The sequence below is a fragment of the Zophobas morio genome, unplaced genomic scaffold (assembly GCF_036711695.1).
Source record: "Zophobas morio isolate AGI-343-1 ecotype UQ-CSIRO unplaced genomic scaffold, CSIRO_AGI_Zmor_V1 ptg000005l, whole genome shotgun sequence".
In the NCBI taxonomy this organism is placed as follows: domain Eukaryota; kingdom Metazoa; phylum Arthropoda; class Insecta; order Coleoptera; family Tenebrionidae; genus Zophobas; species Zophobas morio.
This window is the reverse complement of record NW_026972110.1, coordinates 18,888,686-18,909,708: the sequence shown is the minus strand read 5'-3', so window position 1 is coordinate 18,909,708 and position 21,023 is coordinate 18,888,686. Positions and strand designations below refer to the sequence as shown.

At 34.5% G+C, this 21,023-nt stretch overlaps 1 protein-coding gene across 1 annotated transcript in view; it reads left to right on the top strand.

Moving 5' to 3' along the window:
• LOC135122920 (neuroligin-1-like) overlaps positions 1–21,023 on the top strand; it is a 414,788-nt gene that overhangs the window by 347,633 nt on the left and 46,132 nt on the right. The window contains exon 8 of the mRNA XM_064047444.1: positions 10,984–11,135. Coding sequence (XP_063903514.1) covers positions 10,984–11,135 — 152 coding nt within the window. The remainder of the gene's footprint in view (positions 1–10,983; positions 11,136–21,023) is intronic.

Sequence of the window (21,023 nt, the reverse complement as noted above, 5' to 3'; positions counted from 1 at the left end):
TTTATATCTTCTGAGAACTGTAGTTTCAACAGGGAAACGAAGAATCTCAGAAAAGCCTACTTGCAATAGTTTCGACAAATTTTCTGAGGTTTAAGAGAACTTACTACACGAAAATTCCTAGACAACTTTCATTCTCTAGCTAAAAATAAGCTTTTTTCTCTATTTTAAATTTGAGAAATGTAAGAAAAAAAGAGCTGCCTCAGAGCACTGTGGATCTTCTATTCACTCCCATTTGTGTTTAAATTGGCTCTCATTTTGAAAAAGGGCCCATCTGGAACTTTTTACGTATTCTGGGAAATGTAACATGAATCTCAGAAAATATAAATTTCATTACTTTTGATAAATTTCATTACTTTTCATGAATTTTCTAAGGTTGTAGACAATATAACGGACACCAGAGCTTCGACAAAAATATCGTACTCGAACTAGAAATTAGTTTTCTCGTCAATATTGTGGAATGTAGGAGCAACTTTTGAGCACGATGGATTTTCAAAAGAGTTTCTCAGATTTTCTGAAAGGCCCAATCTGGATCTTTTTATACTTTTCTAGAACTGAGGTTGCAGACAACTTGAATTACGAGGATAATTCCAAGAAAGCTTTCATACTCAAGGTAGATTTTTTTTTCGAGTTAAACTCTGTAGAAGCGACTTACTAGCTCTGTGGATCTTCTAAACACACTCATATATATGTGTTTAAATCGTCTGAGCTTTCAAAAAGATCTATTTTGATATTTTTGCATATCCTGGGAAGTATAGCTTGAACGTAGGTAGTCAAAATGTCAGAAATTTTGATAAATTTTCTTATATTTGAGACGTTTTAAGGACACCATAACTCAAACAAAACTATCACACTCGAAATAGAAATCAGTTTTCTCTGCAAATTTTTCGAATGCTTTATGTAGGGGCGAATTCTGAGCACTGTGGATTTTCAAGACAAGTGTATAAATCGTCTCAAATTTCCAAAAATGCAGTGGCGGCGTAAAAGGGGGCGGTGAGGGCGGTCCACCCCGGGTATCAAGCACCAAGGGGTGATAACGACAACTCACTCGCACAGCCAGAGAATACTTACAAAAGAATCAACAAAAACATACAAAAAAAATCGGAAGACAAAGAAACGGACGGACAGACAGACAGACCGACAGACAGACGGAAACGGAGGAGCCATTTCTTCGTACTCTAGGGGGTCATGAAAGGTAGAGAAAATGTAAAATTTGAGACTCGACCGAGGTACTTGATTATAATACTTCCTTCGTTTAAGCGTGGGAAGTAAAAATAATGTCTTGATAGACTTTATGAAGAACTAGACCATCGTTTCAGACTAATGAATGATATGACATTCGAAATGACCAACTTTTAATTTTCTCCGTTACGTTACCGTTGACGTGTTTTCAAACAATCAAATCGCGGTACTGTGCAGTGCTGCCAACCTGAAGGAAAATCCCCTGAAGTAGAGGGGACATTTTTCTGGTTCACAGCACTAATTCCACGAAAATCAAATCTTAATAGAGATAAGGAGGTCCGCTATTATGAAGCCATTTAATCACCCGGTCACCGAAACCTTCATATTTTAAATAGCTGTAAAACATGTTTAAAATGGTAGATTTTTGTAGGAAAGTGTCGATTTTTCAATTAGGCTCCGCCCCTGGGTCTGACAACGAACGCAAAATTCATCACAGTTGAGCTGGATGGAAATGGGTGGGGCTTAATTTTTGGCTTTATTTTTTTCTTAATATACTTAGTACTCTTTAAACAACACGATACTCAAAAACATGTTTTTTGTTTGTACAGAAATAAGGATTTTGCAATTAAACTCCTCCCCTTGGCTCACGATGAATAAAAAATTATCAGAATTGAGATAGGGCGGGTGGGTGGGGGTTACATTTTGTCTTTTTTTTAATTTACATAGCCATATTTTCATAACAAGAAACTTAAAAGATGGTTCAAATGATTTTTGCAAGGAAATATGGATTTTGCAAATATAGAACGGAGCCTAAATGCAAAATCGGTATTTCCTTATACAAATTTTCCATTTTAAACATGTTTTAAGTTTCATGTTGTGAAAAGAAGTCTACACATATGAAAACAAAAAGGCAAAATATAAGCCCGCCCACCCGCCCTGTTTCAGTTGTGATGATTTTTTTTATTTGCCGTGAATCAAGGGGGCCGAGCTTAACTGCAAAATACTTATTTCTTTACAAGAAATTAAAAATGAGTATCGTGTTGGTTAAAGAAAACTATGTATGCATATTAAGAAAAAAACGCATAATATAAACCCCGTCCACCCTCCCATCTCAATTCTGATGTTTTTTTCATTCTTAGAAACTTTAAACACGTTTAAAATGGTAAACTTTTGCGAGGAAATATGAATTTTGCAATTAAGCTCCGCCCCTAGGTCTGCCAACGAATGAAAACTTCATTACTATTCAGATCAGGGCAGGTATGGCTTAATCTTTTATTTTTGTCTTAATATACATAGTATTCTTTGAACAATACGATACTCAAAAACATATTGAATTTCTTGTAGAGAAATAAGGATTTTGCAGTTAAGCTCCATCCCCTTGGCTCGCGACGAATAAAAAAAATCATCACAATTCAGATAGGGCGGGTGGGCGGGGCTACATTTTGCCTTTTTTTCTTAATATATGTAGAAGTCTACACATACTAAGAAAAAAGTATTTCGACAAAAAGAAACTTAAAATATGTCTAAAACAGATTGTAGACTGGAATTCAGACCACTTACTACGCGGACATTCCAAGGAAACTTCTGAATACCGTGGATTTTCTCGACACACTTGTAGTTAAGTAGTGCCGTTTCTAAAACAATTTGACCTCATTTGACCTATCTTCAAAACGTCATTAACATAAACCTGTTTTAGAACCGGCATCATTTTCATCATGTCCATTAATGTATTCCTATATTGCTTCCTTGTGCTCTAAGTTTTGGAATTTATAGCTATCGTGGCATTGAATAAACCTTCTTTTGTGTTGGTTACTGAAACGTGGTTTACTTTAGATTTACCGGATTCACTAGTGTCATTGTCCGGAGACAGTATTTTTAGGAGAGATCGTCAATCAATAAGAGGAGGAGGAGGAAAAAGTCTACAGATAAATAGGTATCCGATTTTGTAATGTCTAACTTCACAGTCTCTGTTATTGATAGTGACACTTCGAATATCGAATCCTTATTCCTCATCCCTTCTGTGCTAGATCTAGTTCTCACCTCTAACCCTGACTTAATTGCTAATCTAGAATATCCTAGCTCCTTCAAACATACTGGTAATGTGCTAGATTATACTGCTCACCGAACTTTTCCAAATCAGTTAGTTTTGAAAATTAGCATTTTTACAAAAATACATTCTTGACACTCTTGGAGCATCAGTTCGAAAACCACAGTTGAGAGACTCCACCGGTGCGTTAATTTCAGATAATGGCAAAATTACAAATATTTTTGTAGATACCTTTGCTCAGCCATACACTGCCCAACTTTCTTCAAAGCCTCCTACAGTTTCTACACGTCGATGTACTGCCTCATTAACTAATGTTGAGTTCTTTGAAGAAGAAGTATACACTAGGCTCCGAAAGTTGAAGAAAACTAAATGTCCTGGACTTGACGACTTGAGTCTAGTTACCTAACGAATGGAAAACAGCAACTGTCAAACCGATTTTTAAAAAAGGAAACCAACACAATGCTGGAAATTTTCGCCCTATCATTCATTGTCATTCTATGATGAAGTTCCTTCTTGAGCACGAGATCATTCGAGCTGAGCAGCACGGATTTGTGCCCAACCGATCGGTACTTACCAATCTTCTAAGTTGTCCCAATGACTGGTCCAGAGAACTTGACAACATTTTGACTATATCAAAGCATTTGATAAAGTTCCGACGCGTCGTCTATTGCACAAACTTAAACATCTTGGAGTCAAAGATGGATTACTTAAGTAGATAGAAGGCTTTTTATTGTTTGGAACACTTATTAGAGTAAAAATTGATGGATTCCTTAGTAATTCACACAAGGTCCTAAGTGGGGTTACACAGGGAACAGTTTTCGGCCTCTTACTATTCATAGTTTATATCGCCGATCTTACCATAGAACTTTCCAGTCCTTTCGCTCTGTTGGCTGACGACTTGAAATTGTATAACACCTCAAGGAATAATAATGTTTTAAAAACTGATTTAATAACACTTATACCCTTGAATATGAAAAAATGTTGTGTACTTCATATTGCCAACAACAATCCCAAATTGCAATATAACCTTCGTGGCCAATGATGCCGGTTATAAACTAGGTCAATGACCTGCCGACAGAAACTAATGCCGTTTCTAAGACAGTTCAAATGAGGTCAAACTACGGTAGAAACGGCACTACCTAACTATTCACACTCAAATAAGTACATATATGTAGATGGTCAAAATTTCAGAATGGCCACGAAAATATTCACACTTGGCCTATAAATCAGTTTTTTTTCAAAATTTTGGAATTAACCTCTTTAGCACCGAAATGTCGAAAAAGTGGCAATTTGTGTCAGTTTCGTTGTTCTAACGACTGTAGAATCGAAATACCTTAAATATACATTAACGTTATTGTAAAAACGATAAAAGCTTACCAAAACATTTGTAAATAAATTTAACAGGTGTGTAATTTCCTGAAAATTCTATGTTTATTTTGTCTAAATACTTTTCTTATAAACACGTGAGAGCAGAAAATATATTACTTGTACCACTAGCGTCTGTTTGCTAAAGTTTTAATTTATAAGACATCCAACCACCAAACAGGCCTGTATCTCGGGTACATAATAAGTAGATAGTCTCTGGTTGTACTAAAAGAAACCACTCAGTCTCGTCAAAGGTGTAAGAGCGTGCATTTCCGAAGACAAAAGTTTCATTTCCACTCTTTCTATCCCCTTACACATGCATGATTGGCCTCTTTTCTCCTGAAAGCCCTTATGCACCCTTTTTCATTTTTCACATAAGCTTTAAAGCTTTTCGCAAAATACACGTCATGTAAACAGGTGAGCTTGCTGTATATTTATTTGTGCAGATGAGGGCTTTGCATTAATGGTCTTTTAGAACCGTATGTATGCAGAGTTTGTCGCGTTCACCACGTTCCGGTCATCGGTATAACGTATGCATACTTGACTCCAGCATCTATCCCATTAGGAAATGTGTGGCGAAGCCACAATCTGTGCTTACTTTTCCAGCCAGTGGCGGCTTGCCTTAACGAGTATAGTCTTGAACACGAAACCAAAGTAGATCAGCGAATAAAACTTTGATTTAATTATATTGTGAAAAATTTTGCCTCTTACCATATTTGACAAAGCCCCTGGACGACCTTTCCAGAGCCGCCACTGTTCAGTGCTATCTTTCCGCTCTTTGACCTAGATAAAAATTAATTTCCACGGACATAAATCGCCGGACGAATTTCTTTTTTATGCGGACGGTAATTTACCGATGATGTTCAACATGAAAAGCTCGATCGATTTTGGCCAAAGAAAACATGCATGCTTGGAGAAGGTAATTTGCTTTATTGTCGTCATAGTTTTTTGCGCGTATTAATGCCATTAGCGTTCGAACTTTCTGTGCCTTTTATCACTACTAATCTTATTTTAGCGACGTTTATTGCTGTTTATAAAGTTCGTCTTCGAATGCGCCAAAATAAAGGCGCAAAAAGAAAATGGGAGCAAAGATAATGTCGAACTGGTGGAGCAAAGTGGCCTGAAAAACGACCTACACACCCACAAACAGAAATTTGTTCGATAGCGGGCTTCGATTGAAGACGTAATTATTCCGCTTTGTGCGCCCTCGACGCAGAATTTTTAATTAATTTTTAATATAAAGGTGCCGCGCTTAAAGCGACGTTAATTACCTCTTTGAATCGTCAGGGGTGACATGCATTGCTCTTGGATTATGGTATGTTAAAGCAATATATTTTCAGAGCCGTGATAACTAGGACGCCGATGCATAGAGATATGGATTTAAACTGTAGCAGCTAGTTTTCAAAGCTTTTTAATCTTGGAACAGCTTTTTACATCTCATAGATTACTGACATTTAAAAGTATACGAAGAAATATAGAAGATTGTGGAAGTTTTTGTTCTTCTTTAGATGCGCTACTGTTTATTGAGAATGGCTGCTCTGTTATGGTGCTACATTTCAGCTAAATGCTACTTCCTACAGTATTAGATACTTACTAGATCCAAAGTTCGTATTTTGATGGGGCTATTTGTTTTAAGAATATGCTATTTCACAAGAACCAAAAAGCAAGAATAAGTACTTCAAAGAGCTTAATTAACAAACATTCATTTTTATACTTTCAACTTCCCCACACCAGGTACAGAAAATATTATAAAAATTCACATTAACGATTTTCCTATTTCGGGTGTCATAGATGGCGAGAGGCTCGGGCACCAGTTATCTAAACTGATATTCACTCTAACGTTTGCTCGGACAACACAGTAAAGACTGAAAAATTAGTTCAAGTTGGAAAAACAAAATTTTATAATTTCATGAACTTTGCCACCTCGTCGTGATATTGAAAGCTACTCGTGGTCGCCTGTTACAAATGTCAATCATAACCTTACTTTCTTAAGCTTTTTCAGTGTTTGTTACCTGAGAATGGCAAACAATAATTCAGTTCGCGTGATAGTTTACTACCTATCTCATGGAAGCGGCAAATTATTGTTAGAAACGCAATGATAGTTTTTCCAAAGGCAACTTGATGTATGATTTTTAAAATAACTAGACGATAAGTAAATCTAAGTCTAAATAACTGATTGTGTCTTGAGGCGTAGAAAGTTCTTCACATTAAGCGTCATTGACTGTTTTATCATGGAATTAAAATATTTATTAATTACTTATTTCAAAGTACAATAGTAATTAAAATGAGAATTTTACCGCATTTCAGCCAATAGCCCAGTTTTAATTGAGTGAATTATTAGATACCATCGGCAACAGGTACGTGTTAATTACATAATTGGCCGTGATTGGCATACAAATTACATGCTGCATTTAATTCCTATTGTACATCAATTATTATTTTAATGCAAATAAATATTTGTTTGGAACGATTTATCGAAATGTTGTGTAAATATTCTTGTTTTCTTTTATTTTGCGACAAAGAATCACAAGAATGACTAATTTCATATTGTCTAGACGTATCATGACCTCTAGAGTAAGAAAGAGTAAGTCCTCCGTTTCTGTCTGTCTACCGTATATCCATATTTTTATTAGACAGATAATCTCCGAAACTACCTGACCGATTGTTGCCAAATTGCATATGTATGCTATGAAATCGTGTTAATGGTAAAACCAAAATTTGTTAAATCACCCCTACCAGCGATAGGATGACGTCATCTCTACAATTTAGAGTAATGAACTTTGTTTACATTTTATAAAATAACATACTCCTACACTTGTGGTTTATGAATCCTTCTTGAGTTTTTACCCTAGACGTTTGAAATTTTGAGAAAAAAATCTAAATTATATAACAACATTTTGCTAATTCTTTGAACTGTAATATCGAATGCTTTGAGATCTTGCAAACGTTTTATCTTTGTCATTAGCATAGAAAATGGTTAATCAAAATTTATGCATTTATCCCCTTCCAAAAAATTAAAGATGTCATAAAATTTTGTCCAATAAATGTTATTTAAATTTTATATAAAATAACGTATTTTTGTTAAATTTTTACCTTAGACACCCAGATTTTTGTAAAAATTTTAATTTAGCTTAAGCATGGTAAATCCTAATCAAACTTTATCGCCTTAATAATTTTATTTAAGTATTGTAAACAGAGTCAATCCAACATGTTTCCTCGACGTTTTGTGACCCCTAAAGTAGGAAAAATAGGTTTCTCGTTACCGTCTGTCTGCCTGTCTGTCGTGTGTATCATTTTTTATTGAACCGATAATCTCCGAAACTACGGACCGATTGTGGTCACATTTTGGATGTATGTTGGGAATATCATGTAAATGGTAAAACGTTAACTAAAGTGTGTCTAATCTTCTCTACCAACAATTTGATGACATCACGTCAGAGTTTTGCATGGTAAATGCTGTTTAATTTCTTTTTAAGTAACATACACTTATACTTGTAGTTTGTGAATTCGCCTTGTGTGTTTACCCTGTGCACCCAATTTTTGGCAAGAAATTAAAAATTATATAACATTTTATATTAATGCAAGAGAAACGTACCGAAGCACTCATGGATCAGATAATTCGACACAAGGCAAAACGGAAAGGCCGCAAGTTCGATCCCCTCATGCGTCACTTTTTTTCTTACATTTTGACTGATATTATATGGATTTTTTCACATGTATGCGTTATCGTAAAATAAATTAAATTGTTCAAAATAAAATATTATAATTTTTCGGGGAAGCTGGAAGTTGTGTCTACTCAGATGGAAGGTTATTACGACCTCAATTTTTTTAGATCTAGTTTATCTATTTATTTTCTTTTTTACATCCCGAGCGTAAGCATCTGTCTGTCTGTCGTCTATCCGTCTGTCTGTCCGTCTGTCTGCTGTCCCGGATTTTTATTAGAGAGATAATCTCCGAAAGTACTGGGTCGATTGTTGTCAAATTTTGTATTTATATAGGAATATCATGTAGATGATAAAACGCTCACCAAAATTTTTCTAATATTCCCCACAAATAATGTCATGACGTCACTTCAAAATCGTACATAATAAATGGGTTTTAAATTGTATAAAATAACATAGTCCTACACATTATAAGGAGTTTGCGATGCCGAGTTAAGTTTTTACTAGAAACATACAGATTTTTGGAAAAGAAATCAAAATTATAAAACAACAGTTCGGAATTTAATTTTGAATCTGCAAAACCGAAACCGGATAACTCCTATTTAAAATGTCCAAAATATCATAGGTTTATGCCAGTGATTTATCATTGCATTAATATTTTTTAGATTTGCTTATACAGAGTGATATAAAAAATTAATGAATCAATCAATTTATTTTTTTACATAAATCAAGAATTGCAAAAATGAATATTTTGAAATCTTGCTAAAGTTATTGTAAGCATGTAACCAAAATATATCATCTCAAAATTGTGCCGAATAAATTCTACCTAAAATGTGCACAGTATGATGAGTTTTTACTTGTGATTTATCATTGCATTCATATTTTTTAGATTTGCCTCCTATTTTCTCAGAGGATATGTTATTTGTCAAAATTAGTCTTATCTCAACAAGGACTAGCCCGCCCACCCACCGCACTATTCTCTCAGAGGATTATGTTATTTGCCAAAATCAGTCTTTATCTTAGCAAATACTAGCATTTTGGCAAATGACATACCGTTTAAGAAAATAGAGGTCTCGTGAAAAGGGCTAGTACTTAAGATAAGATCTACTTTGACAAATGACATATCCTCTGGGAAAAGAGGGGGCGAGTGGGCAAGTTTTACATGGTAAATGCTATTTCAATTTTTTTTAAATAAGATACTCCTATATTGTGGTATATGAATCTGCCTTGAATTTTTCGCTTAGACAACCACATAATATTGTTACACAAATATCGAAATTGTGTAACAATATTTTATGGTTAGATACTAATATAAGATAAACGTTTAGGAGCACTCGACGGATCGTTCTATCGTTTTTGATTAAGTATTAATTTCAGTTTTTTAATTTAGTAATTAAAAAAAAGCAAACAACAAAAAGGATTTTCTGAACAGTAAGAAATAAGTAGGTCCAGAACAATAACATTTGGTTTACGCTATTACCTAGCGGTTAACAAGATATTTTTGAAAATGAATTTTACAGTATAGATCATTTCAATTAAAGCAAACCATCCAAATGACAAATCTGGTAACTTATATAAACTTTGCAGTATTAATAATACGTAATAATAACAATATATATGTTTATTATCGTACACATAACTTATTAGAAGGTTTACAACCATTTTTTAATATAGCTACATAAAATGAATTCTGCTAACAGTTAAAAAATAAAATTTAACTAAATTGTGTCATAACTTTTAGTAGATTCTATAAGTGCTTTAAAATGAAAAAAATCCTGTTCAAATGTTCGAAAATCGATAACAATATATCGAAAGAAGTAAATATTAAAGCCAAGTCACTTATGAATGACAAGAATAAAGTGGCGCCAAAACTGCGGCCCTGAGGAAGTCCGAAAAATACATCTAGGAGTAGAGAGACAATTTGGAGACGATTGTAATATAGTAAGAAATCAAATCGTGTAATTTGTCAAAAATATCGAAATCCCTCAGCTCTAACTTATTTAACGTGCGATTTAGTTGACCCTGAATTTTAATTGTCTTTAATTTTAACGATTTAATCTTGACCAAGCTCAGATTATCTGTAAAGCGAGCTTTATCAACTAGTAACCTTATTTTTATTCTAAAATCCATATATCAGTTAACAGATAAAAGAAATAAATGATTAATCTAGAAATAATAGTAACTTGCTTCCAAACACTCATTTTTAAAAAACTTGCAAGTTCTAAAATATATATTTCTTTTTTTTATTTCACATACAGTAAAAACAGGCATTAATACATTTATGTTGTTTCCACTTTCGTTCGAGATACTCGAATTTCCTTGTTTTAATATTGTTATACAAAAAATGAACTAAAATCAAAAAAATCGTTTTTTTTTATCAGCCCCTAGGGGTTTCAGTTCACCAGGCACATTCTGAACAAGAAAAACTACAAAAACGATTCTAAACAAATGTAAATTTCGTCCGAAGAGTCGTCCAAAAAAAGCGTATTTTTGCTAGTTAAAAAAGCAGCAAGGTCTAGCATGTAAGAAACTTTTTGCCAATTTATAAATGGATCTTTTTGCAAGTCCCTACAAGTGAATTGCGGTTTTCAGTAGACGATAAGTAAGCGCCCACAAAAACAAATTATTGTGAAATTCTCTAAGAAAAGAGTCAAAGTAATTTGTCTCTCCAAGTTTATAAAGCGTCCTCGGCGAATATTTTTTCTAGCAATGGAATTTTTTACTTTTCAGAGGTCTGGCAGCGTGCGAGGCGAGGATCTTCCATATATTCTCGGGCTTCCTTTGATTGGCGGAGGATCATTCTTTCCACACAACTACAGCCATAGTGACGTAACCGTTTCGAAAACTCTCATCCATTACATCAGCAATTTCGCCAGGAAAGGGTGAGTGCCAAATTTATCCCATTGTTCACTCCATATTCCCGAAAATAACGTCCCGCGTATCGGGAATTAAATCAGCAAACCTCCGTACGCACACACGCAAGAATGATGCATGTATACATAATAAAAAAATTGCTGAAATTGCTTTTCTGCAAAGCTGAAAGCTCGTTTATTTTTCGGCCGACTCCTGCATTATTCAACAGTTTAATTCGATGTGTACCAGGGATCATTTATTTCGTTAGATGTCCGAAATGGGCCGAACGGGTCATTAGAAACTTAATTACAATACTTCGCTCATCTAGTTGGCCGCGACGTCTGATAAAGCTCGGTTAACCCCATAATTACTTAGGGCCGGATTTCGATAAGAGGGCCTTTCCCCACCGCCACTAAGACGAGCTTCTTATCCAGAACAAGGGCTCGATACACCTACTAAAGCCTCAACGAAAGAAATAAGCTCTCGGCTAATCTACACAAGATAATCCGCTTTTTGCCGGATTTATGTGTGGCGTATAGAGTTATTTTTATTATTATTATTATAAATAGCAATGCATGAAAGGGAATACTTCTGCAGCATATGCAAGAGAACGAAAAACGCATGCATATTTCATTAAATGTATTAATCCTGCTAAACAAAAACAAGATAGAGGATTATTTTTTAATTTTACTAATTTCAGGAAAACATTAACCACTCTCATGCGGAGAAAGTGCTCATTATTTAGAGTGAATATTTTTGGGGAGATTAACTGAACTTAAATAATTACTTATGAAACTCCTGAAACTAATAATAATTAATTTGTACGAATGGCCCACTTTGAAAGTAACTTCCTCAGAGACCTAAATAGTTCCTTAAGACAATAATTTAGCTATATTATAATTTCCTATTTTACTGTTTCTTGCAAGTTTTATACAGACTGTTTAAGTTAACTGGGATTTAGGTGGGCAGTTTTCGTTTTTTGTGACTACTAAAAACATAAACGTAAATATTTTTTGACATTATTTTCAAAATATTTTATCTATAATAAAAAATTCATTTTCACTGCAGGTCAGTTAAGCTTGTCTTAACAAAGATTCCTTTCTCAGTATTTATTTTAAATTAGTAAAAAATTTTGAAATAAATCGTGCTTATAATCGATCGGATAATCGGATCGCACATCAAGTAGACTTTGGAAAACCTGTCACTGTATTTTTATGAGAATTTGCCGTTCCATTGAGACAGGTAGCAACTCTGTCATTCGAACTGAATTATTGGATCCCTACCTAACAGACAGCGAACATCACCAAAAAGCTTAAAAAGTTAGACTAAGATTGACATTTGTGGCAGGCGACGAGTAATCATCAATCATCACAGCGAAGTGGCAAAATTCACGAAATTTCAAAGCCAGCTTGATGTATCATATTTTATAATCATCTAGCGTATATTAACTATAGGAACATGACCTGAATAAATGTTTCTCCAAAAAGTGTTATTAGAAAGATTTTTGAAATAATCCTGAGCTCCTAAATAACAAAAATTAGAAGAATAAAAAGTAAACTTCAACGTCAAATAAAATTTATTAACGGGATAGATCATATCAGTCAAAAATGTGGAATTTATATCAAATTAATTATATTTCATTTAATAATAATAATTATTACTATATGAATTTATTTAATACCAGTCTATGCAAATAACTGATCCAGAATTTTGAAATAATTGTAACGAAACATTTAAATTTGATGCATCAGGTATTCTACAAATGTAAAAGTAGGGAAAAATTACGACATCAATACACAGGTATTATTTTTATTTGTGTAATTTTTACTCAACCATTTTTTATCTAATTCTAGATTTAAAGTTGTTCGGTAAAAAAACAAAACAACTTAAGATTATTCACAGCAATTTTCGTTGTCCAACTATAAGAAATTAACTTTCTTTAAAATTTCAAAAACATTTACTTCCCAAGCATAAGCTAAGGGAATACTGTTATACTCAGACGAATGGCTACTTTCATATTTTCTGACGTTTCATGCCCCAAATTACGAAAAAGTAGGTCTCGCGTTTCCATCAGCCCGTCATCTGTCGTCTGTCTCTGCCACTTTTATTGGAAGGATAATCTAGGAAACTATTGGGCCGATTGTCGTAGAATTTTATATTTATTCTAGGAATATAGTCTAGCTGGCAAAACGCTACCCATAATTTGTCTAATATCCCCACCAACAATGGGATGACGCCATTTTCTAAATTTACAAATAGTAAATGTTGTGTTTGAGATTTTTGGAAAAAACCGTTTGTGCTTAATTAATTGCTTATCCCTCTCCTCTGTGCTGACAAAATCAGTCAAACTTAATTTTCTTTTTCCGCTGATGCTTGTGATCTGAACAGGTTAATAGTCGAATTCATTTGAAGTATATACATAAACAATCGAAGTTCAGCATGTACTGAGAAATTGAGAATACATTTCTCCCGCTAGTTTTCTTTAAATATATTTCATATTGGTTTTTGTTTTTAAACGTTAATGGGGTTAACACAAAATAAAAATAGCAAGATCAAATTTTATCATTTTTCACCTCCGACCAATATTTTTGGTACATAATATTTTGACAAATATTGACCAGTTGATCTCAATTTTCTATCTTTATTTCTACATCTGACCTCTCTATCTCATATTAACAATGTCACGTAATCAAATTAACTGCAGCTAGAACAAGCTACTTAAACATAACCTTATTTTTTGATGTCACAATATGGTGTGAAATTAGACGCAATTTTTGTCGGTAATGAACTAATGAGTAATGATAAATCTTTGATAGGTCGCTTGGACGCAAACTCAAACAAGCAATTCCGTCACTGCCTGTCTCTGTTTATCCTCTCCGCTACATATGGAATTAATTGCAGTTCCCATTAGCTTGCTACCGACTGATCAACAAGTCCCGCCCCTCTCTCAGATTAATCTTCTAATTAGGTGATCCAAACCCCGCCCTTCTAAAACCCTACACCAGTCACGTTTTAAATCCATGCCTGTTTTCCGCAAATGATACAAGATTTATATAGGTGCTGAAAAAATCAAGTGCGATAAAAAATCACATGAAAACGTAATCAAATCCTTACAATATAGAGAAAAAGAATACAGGTATTAATAATAATATTAATAATACAATCATCTGAACATTTCTCGTAAATAATCACCAAATTTAATGATTCAAAATTAGTTTGAATGTCAGTCGGTTCCAGAAGGTGGTTCTTCGTTTCTTAACATAATCAATAACAGTACTTGTTGTGCTTAAAAATGAGGAAAGTCCATTGCAAACAACTTCACATATTGTTCCCCTTTCAAAAGCTGTGGAAGTACTGTAATAGGGATAATTTCAGGTGTTTTTGACATTTCATAGCTCCTAAAATATCGTGTGTTGTGATTATAAGAGTTAGGCACAGCCGAAGTGTTGGAGAGTCAATCAGACAAATATTAAAAACGACAGTGGGATGTCATGTGATAAATTTGGCTGGCCGACTGTGCAGTCTCAATCTGTGACGTTTGATGCAATTCAGGGTTTATCTGATCAAGAACATCACGAAAACTGTAATTCTTAATTTTTAAAGCATTTTAACATCTAGGAGAACTCGTATAATTGAGAAAAACCTAGAAAAAGTAGTAATTGTTATTAAGAATTCCCGAAGTTGGCCACAACTGCAATAGCGCTGGCGATCGGACGGCAATGAGCATGACTTCCGCGATGCCGAAGTCTGGTGATTATACGCTCACCAAAATTTCTCACTTTATCCTCACCAAAACTTCGATGATGTAAGCTTAAAGTTTTCTAAATAAATAAGTGTTTGCTCTTTATATTGTGTACAATAACATACTTCTGTACGTGTGATTTATTAATCCGATCTTATTTTTGTCCATGCACATGTAGATTTTAGATAAAAGGTCGAAAAGGTAAAATTACTGATAATATCATTAATATATAAGAATGTATCTATATGTTATCTCTTCCAAAAACTTGATGACGTCATCTCATTGTATCTAGTTAAGAAAGTACACACAATACAGTTCTTTGAGAAATTTATAATCTTGAAATTTTCTATTTTTTATTCTAAGGACCCAGTTAATTTCCCTGAAATTCGTAGAGCAGTGTGACGTACTGAAACTGCAAAAATTATTAATTTTGTTGACGTTTCACATATTAAACAACCAATGTACTCAATGTCAATAAATCAACACTGTAGTGATTATTTTCAATGAAATTTACGTCTTACTATTAAAAGCAGCAAAAGAGCTTCCTAGACCAAATTCTTTTCCACAGTATCTCCCAGTACTTCAGTCAAAAAGTTATGGAGTCGAATATGACGAATTAAAGACTTAACCACTTCCCTAGACCCTCAAATCCTAATACATACCAACGACGTTATATCCAATAATCAAGGGATAGTTCAAATTTTTGCTGACAAATTTGAACGAACTTAAACATAGTATAGTTTACGAAATATCGTTGTACCCTATAAAATTTTATTAACAATAACGAGGCGGGCAGTAGTACAATATCAAGAGATATTTACAGCTTAAAGCTGTCGCGTGGCGGTAATCCACAAATGTTAGAAAGCAGAATAATCCAGATCCGAATAGCGACCATCGTTACTCACGAACGAAAATGAGCATTATTTGACGAGTACAACTGCCTGTTAAATTTTCTCCGACAAATTCTAGTTGCACTGGTGTGAACCATAAATATTTCTTACCATTGTACTACTGCCCGCTTCGTTATTGTCAATAAAATTTTATAGGGTACAACGATATTTCGAAAACTATAACCACAATTACAACCTGGAGTTTCTAAGTATGAATAACGAATATTCATAAAATGTTTCCATTTGCCCCACCTGTGATAGACTCCGACCATCCGATAAACCAACATCTCTTTTTCATTCAATTAGATTCTGGATTATCAAGCTGTACAGACTTTGATCTTGGTCCGGACGATGTTTCCTTTATTTTCCTCAAGAAACTCCTGGAATCGGGTAAACTCCTCCGCCTTGAATTTTTAAATATTATTTTCTAAATTCTGAAACCCCACAAATCTATATGTGATGACGTCAATAGATTGGATTCCATAAATCTAAATCGACTCAGCATATTAGTATAGCCTTAGAATCAGAGATTCATTAAACTTTTGTGCACACAAACAATACTAGTTGTGTTTTTTGACATTTATAAAGCTTATAACATGACCTGGCAACAACTTGATAACTGGCGGGAAACATGCTTCTTCGTATTCAACTTTCTGCAGGGTTTCTTCTATAAATGTTTATATGGTCGAAGTAGGTCATGGATGTGTGCCGCCTATTACTATATGCGAATGTTACTAAATACCCAAGGATTCACGACAGATACCAGACGCATATGTATAAATGGTTGCCCAAATTATTCATATCTCAAAAAAATTAAACTTCTTGATGCATTACAATGAAAAGAAAGACATTTATTGTGATTAAACGTCACAATAAATGTAGAAAATGTTCACTATTCCTATTCAAGGCACATATTCACTCTATTTTTAAAAATGTTCTTTAACATTCTTTGGTCAATGCCTTGGACCCACTATTCAATTTCATGTGTTTTGTGCACTAACTAATTCTTTATACCGCAGATTTTTTTGTACTCCAAATCTGGGATTCAATCGTTTCTTGGGCCCTTGCGTCCATTTTTTCATTCATTTCGTTTATTACATGTTTTAGTTGTTTCTTCATTGCTGCAGTTTGAGCTCTGGTTTCGTTTCGACCAACATAGACCTTCAGAATTCTCATGCAATCTGCCCATAAATCATCCGAACCCAATTATATTATTATTTTTGAATCCCAATTCTGACACCAGTGTTACGATTTACCGATATTAAATTGGTGTGGGTAAAACTCAACAATTTATTTCTCGATAATACACAACATTAATCGACTGGAATGTCTTTGACTAGACTGCTCGCTTCCGACGGTGGTCTCTATTTAAACAGCTACACGTTCCTTCTGGAGAGTTCGCGATCGCTGCTTCGAAGCCTAGAGTTACATAGTTACATACAAATCGCGTAAAACTTAAAGTTTTAGGATTTCTTTTCTCAAATGTAATTAAGACAGGGTGTTTGCCATCTGACTTTTTTTACAATAAAAAAAAACCTTGAGGTATCGCTTCAAATTCATGGAAAAGTGCTCTAAAATAGTCCTTTGCATGAATGTCTAATTTCATAATTTCTTACGGGCCAATGTCAAGTTGGATTTGCGATATCGCAAGTCCCCGCTGCCATGTAAGATGCAATGACAGTAGTAGCGACAGCGAATCGCAACAATTGTCATCGCATCTTCAATGGGAACAGGCCTTGCGATATCGCAAATTCAACTTGAAATTGGCACGTTGGATTTTCACACTCATAAATTGCAAAAAATGCAGAATTTTGTTTTCGTAGCTCTATTTGGCCTTACTTCTAACTAATTTTATTGAACAATCGGGTCAGACTCAATAATCTTTCTTCTAACATTCTTTAATATATATAATTCAAATGTTTAAGTCTACAAAAGCGTTATTAAAAAAATATATTTACAATACTTATTGCTGCTATACCTAGAGAGAAATTCCAGGATATAAATTTAAAAATTTTAATTGAAAGTGCCTCGAATATGGGTGCGTTGAAATTAAAAATGAAAATTTTTATTTACGTATTCGGATAAAAGAGGAAACATCCATCTGATCCAACAGTTTTCATTCGAACACCTCGCAAATGGTAATTTGATATCAAACTCTCACATTCCAAATCGTTCGTAGCTTACTATGACGTCACGCGCAGATTTCTCCACATTAAGCCCTCGAACTTGAAAAGTGTGCCGGTTAAAAAGTTATTGTTATCCGATATTTTCCTCCTGTTCTTGTCTAAAAGTTTTAGTAAGTAGTTGAGGCTTAATCTAAAAAAGAGTCCACCGACTTATAAAAACACATCAATCGATTTGTAAAACAGCTATAAATTCTGTTCAGCAAACTACTATCTACCAACTCATTCCAACCGGTTATGTCACGTTTACACAATAGTTTGCTTCTTAGTGTCAGCAACGCAAAAGACGCGAAACCAAAATGGCTCCACCGCCATCTGCATGCCGCAATAAATCTGCTGTTAATCTCCCAAATTCTGAACTAAATCTAAACATGACAGTTCGCTGGTCGCCTCCATAACACATCCTTCAGCTAAGTGCTCGGCTGAAAACTCGATAGCGTTTAGTGGCAAACCAGATATCGACGAAAAACACACAGGTGGATTTAGGCCAGCATCCTTCGAGGCAATTTTTGACGTGTTTGCTAATCCTAGAGCAAACGTTCCTCCCACGCGAAAATTTCGGAGCGATCCCTATGGTGGTCAATTAATTTCGCCGACACGATAATTGCTATAATCTACATAAAATAACGGAGTTCAATGCAATTATTCCTATGGCGTCATTTACTAGCTCGAGCAAACATTTATCAGTGGAACAACCGATATTCTGACTAGAGAATATATAGCCAGAGGATCGTCAGAATACGAACGTTATAATTAGGAGCTCATTTCACGTACTAAACTTAATAACGGCTCGGTTAGACGTTTTGCATAGAGTTCAAACAACAATGTTTAATTATTGTGTTATTTAATGTCGCCGATGTAGGCCGTTATGGTTACGAGCCGAATGACCGGAAAGCTTACTTGTGATGCTAATTGGATATTCGCCGTTTTGGGGATGAAGTTGTCATTTCGTGACAATGATTGCCAACACTCGACGCTGAAAAGCAACTAAGGGATGATTAATAGTTTTAAAAAATGTGTGAAGGAAAGCGTTACCTTAGCTTTTCGATTTGAATTCTCTTGATGGTCTTTATTTACAATTATTTTAGAATTTGTCTTTTGACTAGCTTGTTATTAAATAATGTTTATCTGACGCACGTGCAAACGCAATTAACTTTTATCTACAAATGGTAAATACTGTTCTATTTTATGTTAATTGCTAAACTTCGCAGTCTCTAATGAGCAAACCGAATTTCGGCATAGAGACGAAGAAGCGGAGCAAGTTTGTTCAAGTGCCAAAAGTGAATTTAAATTAGTTTTTTATCGAATCTTGGATCTGGAACCAGTAAAGAATCTAGATCTTGGCTAATTTAAATTAACATTGGCCATACATAAAGAAAAACTTTATTAAAAGCAGAGGAAAAAACAATGCCTCCCCGTCTAATTGAAAAGCTCATCCTTCCCGAATTGGATTTGTCGAAAATGCATCCCCCAAATCATAAAATTTTTACGTCCCAGAGAAATGACTTAATCTGGCGCGAAACACGAAATTGCTTTCGAATCGATTCGATTTTTTCGGGGCAGATGCAAAAATCAAATTTCCGCGCATCGTTTAAAAATGCAGTAAGCTGTAACAGATGGGGTCGTAAAGTTTTCATCTGTGCTTACTGGGCGGAGACAACCACCTTATATAATATTTATGTACTGTGGCGTTGCGTTATCTTTACTACAACACTGCGAGTTATTACGGCAAATTTTTCGAATGGGCACAAGCGAGCTTTATTGCCCGATACGCGCTCGTTAACTCATCACGAACTTGCAAATAGATTGCACTTTATGGACGAGATATTACCACTAAAGTCCATTATCTGTCGTTTATTGTTTTAGCACCCAACAAAAACAACCGCGATAGTCCCCGGCATAAAGGGAGCCCGAAATTTTAAAGACCACCAGGGCAAATTTTCGCGCGCTCTCTTATCTTTTGCGCTGGGGGCGCATAAAACAGTTGTTTACTTTTATTTTCCGCTTTAGTGTTTTTTGTATGCTTTTGCATTTTTTTATATGATAATGTTTTGTAGAGAACGCTTCGTGTTTTCGTGATTTAAAGTGGATGTTTATTGTATCCGAAAGAAAAATACACAAATCTTCAAACTTGGAAAGTAAAGTTAAATACCGATGCCCACGGGGTATGACTGGGTGCCTGAAATTTAGAGACATCTTTTTAATAAAAGCTCCCCATCCATCCATCAGTGTTGTGCTTGGAGTTAAATGCTAAACAAATGTTGGAGAATTAGATCTCGATCTTTGTGCACTTCATTGTGCGAGCTTATTTTCATACCACCGCTTCGTCACTAAAAGTAGACTGTGACGAGAGCTTTGTCGAGCGAAAGTGACGAGGGGCTGATTTCCCAATAATTCCATATCAATTCCAGTTAATTCCAAGGGGTTGCATCTTTTCCAAGCAACTAATATTTTCAAAGGATTACTGAGATTGAACACCAATTACGGTGTGAAAATAATTCAACAAAAAAAATAGTGCTTTTTGCATACTGTTTTTGTACATTAATAAAATTTTGTAGCCTACTAGTATTAATTAGGTCAAGAGTGCTGGAACAACCTCCCTGGTACAGGTCCCCCCAAATTTGTAACAGATGACGCGCTACGCTTAGAAATTTATATAAATCAAGCTTGTATTCAAAAAATAGTCCAAAGACTATTGTGTTCTAAATAGTACCATTTATTTGTGGTTGGTTGTAAATGTTTCCTTAGTAAATTATGTTTATGTCATATTTAAGTTCTTTTGTTCTTTTTCCCTTTTTGCTTTATAACTTGCAAAGTTTTTTGTATTTCTATACCGGGTGTATGAAAATGGCAGATTAACTTCTTCAGTACGTTTTGTACGAGGATTTCGGGAGTCGCAAACAAATAATAAAAAGATTCGTTATGATGTAGATTACGAAATAAATGTAATTTTACAAAAGTAAAATTGGCAACACTGCACGCACCTCATGCATGAGTACCTGCGGCTTACTTTTTGATTTCTTAGCAATGATGGTGACTGAAATACACCTTTTATTTTTCTTAGGACAATATAACCATAACATGCATTGCTATTATTATTAA